Below are 12437 nucleotides of genomic sequence, written 5' to 3' on the forward strand. Positions count from 1 at the left end.
GGAGGAAAGGTGGGATATAAAAGTGACATATAAATAAGTAAGTAAATAAGGCTAAAATCACTGCGCTCTGCAGGTGAGCGCCTTCTGCAGATACCATCTTATCAGAAGGTCCATTCTGCACAACATAGGAAGTGGACCATTGGTACTGAGGCACCTCCCATTTGGAATTTCCTCCCCTGAAATATTAGACAGGCACCATCTCTATTATCTTTTCGGCGCCCATTGAAGACCTTCCTCTTTAAACAAGCCTTTTAAATTGAGACCTTATCCCAGGCTGCGTTTGTGTTGGAATTGCTTTTTACTATGTTTTTAAACCTTTTTTTAAATGTTTATAATATTTTTTAAAAGATGTCTTGAAAGCTTTTAAAAATGCTTTTAAAGATGTTTTGTTTTAATGTATTTTAAAGTCTATTTTTTTATAATGCTTCAAAGTATTTTTAGTGCTTTTGTGTGCTGCCCTGGGCTCCTGCTGGGAGGATGGGCAGGATATAAATAAAATAATAAATAAATAAATAAATAAAATGGGTCCATGATACATTTGTTCTAGTGACAGCCTTGGGAAAAGTGTAGCGAATAAAACTTCTTTACCACATGAAACTACTTAATAAGCAAAATAAATATATAGAATTAACTGAACAAACCCCCAATAGGAAAGGGTAGAAGTTGGTGGGGACTGGTGATGTATCCCTAAATATGCCCCCTCTGATTGAGGCTAAACGTCATGTCTCCATAATATCATGAGGTATAATTTGAAATGTTTTATCTGCACACCAAAATGGAAATAAAGCCAGTTACAGTCAGTTCTGCCTGTTTCCTAGCATTGTGGCTTCAGTCGTTAAATTTTTACTTATTTCTATTTTTTGCTGCTCTTTACTGTTCAGTTCAGGCCTCATGACAATTATATAGCATTTGGGGGAAAATATACAACCCAGTATCCCAGCACTGGAGGCCAAGATGGAGAAGATCTCCACAGCCACCATGTATTTCCCTTTGGTGCTCAGATAAGTTGGAACAAAAGACAGCCACACACTGCAAAACACCAACATGCTGAAAGTGATACATTTGGCTTCATTAAATGTGTCTGGCAGCTTCCGAGCAAAGAAAGCCACAATGAAGCTGACAAGAGCCAGCAATCCCATGTAACCAAGAATATAATAGAGCATGTTGGCTGATCCTTCATTGCATTCCACTACAATTTCTGTAGACAAAGAATTCATGTCTAAATACGGGAATGGAGGGTCAGTACACAGCCAAACAATGCAAATACCTGCTTGAATAAATGAGCAAGAGAGAATAAAAGAGTTTGAAAACTTTTTCCCTACCCATTTTCTCATCTTGGATCCTGGTTTGGTAGCCCTGAAAGCCAGAACCACAGTGAGGGTTTTTGCCAAGACCGAAGAAACAGCCACTGAGAAGATGATACCAAAAGCAGTTTGTCGCAAATGACAAGTCAGAAACTGGGGCCGGCCAATGAATAGCAAGGAGCAGAGGAAGCAGAGCAGGAGGGAGATGAGCAGAGCATAGCTGAGGTTCCGGTTGTTGGCTTTGACAATGGGAGTGTTCCGGTGCTTGATGAAGATTCCAAGAACTAAAGCTGTTGCTGCAGAAAGAGCCAGAGCCAAAACAGTCATACTGATTCCCAAAGGTTCATCATAAGACAGGAAATTTAGGTCTTTGGGAAGGCACTGGTTTCTCTTCTTGTTAGGATACTGATCTTTTGGGCATTTGATGCAATCATCCATATCTTTTAAAATAAAATAAAAATCAGTCTCTCAGAGATATACAACACTGCAGAGATATTTCTTTATTGGAGATGATCCACTTGCTTGCACATCATAATAACAGCATATAGTTCTAATGCATTTTTTGTTCCACTGTGGCTGGCATGAGCCTAAATGTAAGTTGCACACCCCATAATTTAATTTGTTTCACTCGTGTGTGAAATCTGTAGGTTCCCCCTCAAAATACAGACCACAAGCCAAGAATGTGCAGGAGCTCCACATGTTATTTCATAGAATGTTAATTCTTGTAGAAATAAAGCATTTCCTTCTTTCACACAACTTAACATTAATATTGACAAAATTCCAGGGACATACTATATCTATCTGTCTTAGTAAGGCAACGGTGGGTTAGCTCTGATGACATGATTGCTCTTGATGTGCTTTACAGTATGATGTTCCCTACCTCTCTCATTTGAAATCTTCCCTTCTGGACATGGAGCACAATTGTAGCAACAAAATAGTTCTCCTTCCTTCTTTTTTCTGCTGGAGCCTGGGTAGCAGGGGTCATTACACAAGGCAAGAGGCACAGCCTAGTCATAAAAAAGGAAGATATAACATTCATAAACTGTCTTGTAATCCAGAGGTCACTGAAGTCATCAAAGATCATCTTATGCCTCTGTGAGGATTTTGGATGCTGCTGAGACTAGAGCTGATTAGAAAGGAGGTGCTCAAAACTGGGATGCTGTTGCTTCCTTTTGTCAGTGTCTTTGGCGGGTGAATGGATAACTTGCCACAAAATAGGATTCGTTGTTTGTGTAATTCAGGAATCCTTGCCCTCACTCTGAATAGTCGACATCCCATTGACCCTTGAATCAAGTAGGGAGGAAGTTTATTTATTATTGAATTTATATCCCTCCTTTCCTCCCAGATGGAGCCCAGGGCAGCAAACAAAAATACTAAAATCACTTTAAACATCTTAAAAACAAAAGACTTTAAAACATATTAAAACAAAACATAATTACAACATATTAAAAATATCTTTAAACATATTTAAAATAATTCTAAAAATCTAAAAAAGCAATTCTAGCACAGATGCACACTGGGATAAGTTCTCTACTTAAAAGGCATGATAAAAGAGGAAGGTCTTCAGCAGGCAACAAAAAGAAAACACATATGGTGCCTTTCCAATATTTAAGAGGAGAGAGCTCCTAAGCCATAGCACTAAAGGTCTGCTTCCTATGTTGTGCGGAAAGAATGTCCTGATAAGATGGTATCTACAGAATGCCCTCAACTGCAGAGAGCAGTGATCGACTTGGTATATAAGAGGTAAAACAATCTTTCAGGTATTCTGGTCCCAAGCTGTATAGGGCTTTGTACACTAAAACCAGAACTTTGAACTTGGCCAGGTAACTAATGGGCACCCACAGTGTCTCTATCTTGCTAGGATTCAGACTCAGTTTTTGGCCCTCATCCAGCCCACCACCAAGCCCAGGCACAGGTCCAGGGCTTGCATGGCCTCTCCCAATTCAGATGTTCCAGAAAAATAGAGCTGGGTATCCATCAGCTTACTGATACCTCGCCTTAAATCTCCTGATCGCTGCTCTCAAGGACTTCATGTTAAACAGCATTGGGAACAAGATAGTATCCTGTGGCACACCATAGCACAATTGCCAGGAGGATGAAAGACAATCACTCAAAGCTTTTCTCTGAAAATGACCCTGGAGATAGAATCAGAACCACTGTAAAACAGTGCTGCCACTACCCAATTCACCAGGTCAGCTCATAACAGTACCATGGTCAATTGTATCAAATGCCATTGAGAGACCATGTAAGAATAACTAGGTGGCATTCCACCTGTCCTTCTGCCAATAAAGGTAATCCATCAGGGCCACCAAGGCCAATTCAGTCCCATAACCAGGCCTGAACTCAGACAGGAATGGGTCAAGATAATCTGTTTCATCCAAGAGTATTTCAAATTGCTGTGCCACAATTCTCTCAATCATCTTCCCTGAAAAGGGACTATTTGTAAAAGGATGGCAGTTGCCACAAATCAATAGGTCCAAGGTGGGCTTTTTCAGGAGCGATCAGATCACCGCCTCTTTCAGGGCAGCTGGGACCACTCCCTCTCTCAAAGAAGCATTGACCACACCCTGGATCCACTTGGTCATACCCCTTCAGCGAACTTTAGTAAGCCAAGAAGGGCAAGAGTTGAGAGGACACGTTGCTGACCACATCATCCCAAGCACCTTGTCCACATTATCAGGCTGCATCCACAGATACTGTTCCCAAGAAGTTGCATCAGATGTTGCACTGGACACCTCACTGGGGACTACAGTAGATATAGAAGGGGCATCAAGATTGCTATGGAGGTGAGCAGGTTTATCCTCGAAGTGCCTTGCAAACAATTCACAGTGGGCTTCTGAATGATCTAAAACTCAATTTCCTGGAGCTGGTATGAACAGACACCTGGCAATATGAAAAAGTTCCACCCGGCATAGCTATACCTACCTCTACCCATGATCACTGAAACTGGGGTGGCATCACTCATGTCCCTCCTTCCCAAGACTCCTCCTAATGATATAAACAACAATAACAGCCCACCAATAAAACCTGAACAGAAAAGCAGAACAGTTTTCCCAGTATACTTCTGAGAGAATAGGGAGTTGGTCCATCTCCAACACTGTTAGGGTTTAAAGTTATTGATTATTTAAAAGCAGCAAAGGGGTCACAGCTTCACAATCAAGCAACAACTCCCAACTCTGTAGGTGAGATAGGTAAATTTATATCCCACCCTTCCTCCTAGAAGGTTCAGCAAATACACCAGCTGGACCAACACAGAGACAGCCAAAGGCTGATTGAAGAAGTAGAAAGAAAGATTGATAAATACCTTCTCACACCCTTCTCACACAGCCTGAGTTTAGATACTCACAAGATTAAGAGTAGAAGATGACATTTTATTGCCCAGGAGGTGGGACCTCTTATCGGGATTCTGAAGATAAGACCCTGATTGTTATCCCTGCACCTAATTAAATATCCTGGTTTCACTTACCTTTTCTTTCCATAGCAAGTAATATGAAGAACACGAAAGTCCTTTTTTCTTGTGTCTGTACTCCACCATAGGGTTTGATGCATGTTCTTTGACCACAACATGTTGCAGCAGCTACTTGCTCCACCTGGGCATAACCTGCTGCACTTGTATGCAACCACAATTCTTTGAATCTTTGTAATGTTGGATCCATCGTAGATGGTATCTCCTGTACCCTCATGTCCTATCACATATGTCTGAAAACATTTATCTGTTTTTTCTCTTACAAACACTTAGCCAGTTCTACCCATAATCCTTTGAACAAATGAACACTTCAGTACCAAAAGCACAAAACTGAATTCCAAAATTCTCTAACAGCACACATGCTGCTGAGCAAAATTAACTCTTTAGGGTGTGATGACCCTTATTTAACTTTGTGTCCTAGAAGCACAGGACTGCTCCTACCTGTTTAAATTGGCTGCGCCATGTAATACTTGTCTTATTAACAGAGAACAGTCTGCTCAGCGGTGACTGAGGATCCATTCTTCCTACTTTCACTTTTAAAAATGATTTGTTTGGGAAAGTAACCCAGTTGAGAATATCAAATCCAGCTAACAATTCACCCTTCTCATCAAAAGAGATCTTGTCTCCAGCACTGTTGTTAAACGAGATGCTCCTCAGAAAAGAATGAAGCTAGAATTATAGAAGTTTAAGTTTTACATAAGGGATGGGGAAAATAATATTTGACTTCTGAACCATGTTATTATCTCTAGGAAAACCATATGCCTAGTCTCTTTGGACTTACTAAGTACAGTACATATACATCTTCACTGTGGGTCCTTACACTTATAATCTGAATAATATAAGGAAAGTGTAAGTTACTGAGTTGCCGTGTCTTAAAATATTTTAAGTATTTTAATAAACAACATTATTTCAAGGCAAGTTCTTGAATTTTACTATAATATTTAAACCATACTAAAGTTGCAGTCTTATACCCCATTTCTTTAGTGTAAGCCCTATTTTGTTCAATGCCCTTGTGTACACCCTAGATGCACTGTAGATTCTTGCTGCAAATTACCTCTGCATGAGAGGTGCTTTATGTAGAACTCAGCCATGTGCAGAGTACTGCTCACTTCCAAGTTCTGCTTGTTCCCCTTTTTTGCATTTTACATCAGCCCTACTGCAAGCCTATTCACAAGCTATATTTCGTGTCATGGAAGAGCTAGCACCTCTCTATCCCCCCCTCATTTCTACCTTCAGGTGTCTAAGCTTTCAAGATCATGCAGTTGGAAGAAGTTTATGGGTATAAATTTACCCAACAGCATTCATCAGAACACACTTAGAAACTCTCTTCAAACTTTCAAAATAAATGCATGAAAGTCTGAAGAGGAGCCCTTATCAACCCAGGTACCCTAGAGTTAGGCTTAGATGCATGCCTCTGTCCCCACCCATGGTTTAACCCTTCACTGTTCACTTGTGCATGTGCTTGGGGATATTGGGCCGGGGCTTCTCTTCATTGCTGTATGACCCTTTATAGGTTCAGTCTGTTGGGGAGTGTTGGCGGTGGTGTTTCCATATGTGTCCCTGCACCCACCATTTGCGGTTTTACTGTTTTATCAATTTATCTCAAAGGAATTTATTAACTAATTGCTTCTGTATTTGGAAGTGAACAGGATCTGAAAGGAGAGTTAAAGTGCGCAGGATCTACTAGATTTCATCCACATACCCTCTGTCGATGTTTTAAAGAAGAAGCTGTGATGTGGGTGGCAGGAAAAATGGAAGTACAGTACATATGGCTGGATATTATTTTAAATAAATAAGGCAAACAAGGAAAGTTTCCTTAGTATCTAGAGAACAAAGGAAAATGATGGGATTCCTGCTTGCTACATTCATGTCATGGCCAGCTCACATTACCAATGGCTGCACTAGATAAGGGAACCAGAGAAATGGTAGGCATTGATTTTCAAATACAACCTGTACCAATTAGGATTTGGTACAAGGATTCTGTGGATTTGTAACGGTAAGTGAGCCTAAATAAATATGACTAAAATATTCCCATATTCATCCCTGGTTTACTCATAACTCTGTTGACTCATAAGTTGAATGTTAGGTTGCAAGGCCCATGGGCATGGATAGGGAACATGTGGCCCTCTAGATGTTACTGGACTCCATTATTCTCAGACAGCAAAGCAAACGTTCAGGAATGATGAGAATTGAATGCAACAAATACTGGACAGCCACATGTTTCCTGTTCCAGTTACTGGGGGAGCCTGTGTTCTTCAACATTTTTAAGATCCATGTAGATTAATGGCAAAAGATACACACATAAATAAAACCAATTGCGATAGCCTCCTCTTCTTCTTCTTTTAAATATGCCTTCCATGTGAAAAATTACCTTAAACTGTTTTCCCTTAAAAATCTCCAGATGATCTCCACCCACCATTGTTCCATGTCTGTTTCTGGATAAATGCAGGGCATTCAATGAATATGCCACAGCATAGACAGCATTGTAGATGCTATAGCTTTGGCTAGTCATACCCATTTCAAAAAAAGCTCCAGGAAGGCTCTCAAGCTTCTCCTTCCTCGTGCAGGCCCCCTTGGTCTCGTTACCCATGTTGGTATCTGGAAATAATAAGCAGCTGAATGCTTGCTCCCAGAAGGCCCCAATAAAGCCATCTCCACCAGAAGTAGAAGGATTCCAGATCTGAAGGAAATCTTGGAACTCCTGTATCTCAACAAACTGAACTGCAAAGGACAAGGCACCATGGAAAACATTTATATCCAGTTTTTTGAAATATGGTTCCACTGAAAAATCCCAATGGGCTGTCATAATCCAAACCTTGTTTATTGGCATCATAACATCTGCTTCAATTAGATTGAGCACTACTTGCAAAACTAATGTCATTTGAGCATCAGCACTTGCAACACATACATTGACACTTGTCTTCCTTAGGGAAGCTATTATATCCATGTGAAGGTCATAAAAATTAATAATACCTAAAATATTTCTCTGTTTTGGCATTCTTTCAATGAAGGCAGTACAAATGTCATTGTGGGAAAACATGCATTCCATGGTCTGGACAAATTTCTCTCCTTTATCATCATCCATGGCCAGCATCCCGACCCACTTCCATTGAAAATGGAGAAGGAGCTTAACAATTCCAGTGTATTGATGTTGTTCATTGGGGACCATGCGGTATAAGGAAGAGCGCTGAGTTACATCACTCACCCCTGGTGCATATAAACAATAGGTGACCTATGCAAGAAAGAGAGAGAAAAACTCACTTGGGCAAACAATTGCATGATTATAATACTAATTCTGTATTTTCCCCATTTTAAGCTTAAACAAGCTTAACTCTTTCCCCATTTTAAGCTTAAACAAGCTTTGCTTGTGTGTATGTGTGTGTGTGTGTAGTTTTCACAAGAAGACCACAACTGCTCCTTATGAACAAGAATAGTTGCTGGATATGTTGTCTTACCTGTGGAATCTTGTAGAGGCTTAAGATAGTGGCTGTGTAGACAGAGGTTTCAGAGTCAAGGCCTCCAATAACAGCGACTAGATTTTTCTTCATGTCACAATTGTAGTTGGGGACAGTTCTCTGCTGACTAAAGAGAAGATTTAAAGTGTTCTGATAAGTTATCTGTGCATCAAAGTGACTGTCATAGACATGGAACCCCAGGGTGATGTTAGGTAAGATCTTGTGGTTCTCATTTATCTCTTTCACAGCAAATGCCAGTGACAAGACATGCTGGTATTTTTTCACCATTACACTGAAGAAGAAGAAGAAGAAGAAACAAAACAGAAAAGATTAACACTGAACCTTATGAAGTCCTTCTTATTCTTGAGTGCTCTTTCAGGATCAATTTATTTATAATCACATCATTTAACCATTTTGAATAATAAGACATCAGTGAATTTGACCACCTCAGTGCTTATCCCTAAATATTAGCTATTCATGAACAAGTTCAAAATCGCCTATACCAGTACAAGTCACTAGAGGACCCTACTTCTTACATAAGAAATGTTCATTATTCCTACTCTCTGCTTCCTATTTTTTTAACCAGTTACTGATGCATAAGAGCCCCATTATTTTATCCCTTGATGGCTTGGTAAACAAAAATTGGTAAACAAAAATGCTTGGTAAACAAAAATTAAAAATCTGAGTATGCAACACCTACTGGTCACTCTTATCCACATACTTAGTAATATTCTCAAAGGACTCTAAAAGGTTAGAGAGACAGGACTTAAATTTTCAGAACCCATATTGATTCTTCTTCAGCAACACATATTTTATACACCTGGTAATTTATTTGTATTTAAGAGCATATGATGAGCCTGCTGGATCAGACCAGTGGCCCATCTAGTCCAGCATCCTGTGGTCAACCAGATGACTATGGAAAGCTCAAAAACAGGAGCTGATCACATCAGGACTACCTGCTAGGATTCCCAGAGTGTGTCATTCAGTGGCATACTGGCCCTTTTCAAGCTATCCAAGTTGGTGGGCATTGCTACATCTGGCAGGAGTGTATTATATCGTTCAATAATGTGTTGTGTGAAGAAGTACATTCTTTTGTCTCTCCTGAATCTTCCAACATTCAGTTGCACTGGATGTCTATGAGTTCTACCATTATGAGAGAGGAAGAAAAACTTTATCTACATTCTTCATGCCAATTTTCTACTATGTTGCCTCTTACTCACCTTTTCTCTAAACTAAAAAGCCCCAAATGCTGCAGCCTTTCCTCATAGGGGAAGTTACTTCATTCCCTCGGTCATTTTGGTTGTCCTTTTCTGAACCTTTTCAATTTCACAATATCTTTCCTGAGATGAGGCGACCAGAACTGTACACTTTATTCCAAGTTTGGATGCTCCCTAGATTGGTAATGGTATAATGATGTTGGCAGTTTTATTTTCAGATCTTTTCCTGTTACTTACCTATAAAGCGTCAAACAACTTTGGACCAAGTTACCTGAAAGACTATTGTCCAGTAGGGACATTAAGTTCAACACATGGGGTCACTTAGTTTTGTCCCTTGGCTTGATTTTATCAGCTTGTGGAGATGGGCCTTTTCACTACTGGAACCAGTGTTCTGAAGTGCTCCCTCTGCTCAGGTATGAGAGGGCCCATCAGTCTTGGCATTCTACTGGCTCTTGAAGACTCATATGTTTAGATAAGCATTCTCCTGACCTGAAGCTCCTGTTTTAATTGGTTTTTGAACTGTTTTAATAGTTATGTTGTTTTAATGAATGTGTTTTATTTAAGTTTTAATTGTGGATGTTTATTTTAATGTTTTGATTAAATTGTTTTTATGTACTATGTATGTCTGTATTTTATAATTGGTTTATACATGTATACCACTTACAAGCCACTTTGGAAATTAAGCAGTGTATAAAATCATCATCATCATCATTTGAGTAAGGAGCTAGTTACAGTTCTCCCCAGTCCAAGCCTAACAATTTAATCCAGTGCATCTTTTTGAGTGATCAGATCCTATCTAACTAATAAGATAGACGTATATGTATGGGGATATAGAGAAATGATGATGAGATAGGAGAGTTGAGTTTAAACTCTAAAAGTATATGATATGATAGAAATGGTAGAAATAGTTCTACTAAGAAGAAAAATGCATGCACATTTCCCCTTGAAAATCTAAACATTATTCCATTTCCCCTTTAGAAATAAATGTGCTTTATTTTCTTAAAAAGGATTGTCTAAAGTAGGGATGTACACATATCACAGAATGTGGTTTGGACCATGAGTCAGCAGTTTTTAAAACAGCTTGATTCAGTCCAAAGTGATTTGAAGGCTGCTCAGCTTTTGAATCTGAATCCCAATTTGAGGGGGAAGGCAAAGCTTTGTGCCTCCCACATTCACTATGTTCCAACAATAGCTACAACAGCAATAATAAATGGTTAGAACACTGTTCACTTTTTGACACAAAATGATGAAATTGGCAAGCTTGGGAGAAAGTTTCACTTACAGCAAAGCAGCCTTTTGAAACATCTTACCATCTAAAGAAGAAAGCATTGTTTCAGTAGTTCCCACTTCAGTTTGGGACACTTTGGAGATACTCAATTTCCGCTCAGACAAGCCTCAATTTGAAACCCCCCACTTTGGACCAGCATTTGTATGAATCCAATGTGCACTCCTAGCCTGTACAATCTATTTAGACAATACATAGAGCAAAAGACTGTTAATGACTGCTAGTCTTGATGGCACCGTTTAGAGGCAGATTTTAAAATAGTCAAGTATATTCTATGGAGAAAATACATTATTTTCTTACAGTGGTTCAGTGTCAGACTTTGGTTTGGGGTATGTGTTGAAGTCTGCACCTTCATAAAAGGAGACAAGATGAGAAGTGATCCCGCCAATGATGAGGTCCCCTGGCTGATAATATTGATATTGCACCTGGAGGAGATCATTCATGGTACAAACAGCAGGATTCTTCTTGCAGTCAGTTTGAAGCAGTAGCAGCAACACCACGAGTCTCAAGGACAAAAAGTTCTCTGTCATCCAAAAGGCAAAGCCATCTTCTCTTGACACAGAATCACCCATTCCTCTCTTACCAATATCACCTAACATCAGCCTGATTACAACATCTTGGAGCCTTCCGTAATCTTATTTGAAGCTGCTCTCTAAACATAAATGGAAAAATACTTCTCTCCAAGAGTGACACATTACTTTGTGTACCCCCAACCCTTCTCTGAGTAGTTCAGGGACTATTTATATAAGCACTTCAAAACAATATGTGGTCTCTGGTAGTGAGGAGGGTGAATAATTGGGATATTAGATAATTATAAAGGGTGAGCAATCCTATTCCCCAAAGTATTGTGTGAGGTAAGGCACCAGGTGCAGCAAGACTGTAAAGAAAACATGGGCATGATCCAGCCAAAGGTAAGCACTTTCAATCCTTAATTTTTGGTGGTGCAAAATTACCTTCTCCATATTTCTTGCAAGACAATTGATTCACTGTGAAACTGGGGGTCAGTTGTTTGCTTTTAGGGGCTTGGAGAAATTGAAGGTAGATGAGGTGCAGGATGAAGACTGTCAGTTGAGATTCTGATTGATATCTTCCGGGTTGTAAAAATCCTTAGTTACTACCCTTTCACACATTTGTTCTGTACCTTTGATCTGTTACAGCTTTAGAACATTTTTATCTGAATAAAATAAATGTTAGCGTATAAAATAGTGAGTAATAATGCAGGCAGTGTTTCTGTTTCCAAGGACCTGAATTTTCTAGTTCAATTATGTCATAGTTAATTAGGGAGTAGGGCCCTCCTGGACATAGCTTAAGTTGCCTCCTCATGAACGTTATGGCAATGGGCCTGGAGAGAAACCATATCCTGTACACAGGGAAAGACAAGAAGTTGGAGAAGATTTGAATCCCCTGGAACATGATGTGGTTTGGCATTATAGAAGCTTTAGATTCCATGAGACCTAGTCCAAGGATCTCCTGGCAAGGATATGCTTGTCTAGAGCCAATCACTACCCCACTACTGAGCTCCCATATCAACTCCCATTCCAAGATCTCTCTCTCCCTCTCACCCACCAACAACCCTCCAAATCCCCTCCCAATGAACATCAAAACAAGCTCACAAAGGTTAATCTTAGAATTACTATTTTATGTTACTAGTTTTATCATTTTCTGACTTTACTTTTGTGTTGATTTTTAAGTGTTTTATAGTTTTATTCC

The 12437-nt window shown here is 39.6% G+C and overlaps 1 protein-coding gene across 1 annotated transcript; it reads right to left on the reverse strand.

Moving 5' to 3' along the window:
- Window positions 1-797: 797 nt before the first annotated feature.
- On the reverse strand, window positions 798-11299 carry LOC133366987 (vomeronasal type-2 receptor 26-like). Its single transcript, XM_061590550.1, has 6 exons — window positions 11028-11299; window positions 8226-8517; window positions 7142-8002; window positions 5212-5439; window positions 2185-2311; window positions 798-1744 (listed from the first exon to the last, which is right to left on the reverse strand). The coding sequence occupies exons 1-6, from the start codon at window positions 11297-11299 to the stop codon at window positions 798-800; spliced, it is 2727 nt and encodes a 908-aa protein (XP_061446534.1).
- Between the last annotated feature and the right edge of the window lie 1138 nt (window positions 11300-12437).

This window comes from Rhineura floridana, chromosome 11, assembly GCF_030035675.1.
Source record: "Rhineura floridana isolate rRhiFlo1 chromosome 11, rRhiFlo1.hap2, whole genome shotgun sequence".
Classification (NCBI taxonomy): Eukaryota; Metazoa; Chordata; class Lepidosauria; order Squamata; family Rhineuridae; genus Rhineura; species Rhineura floridana.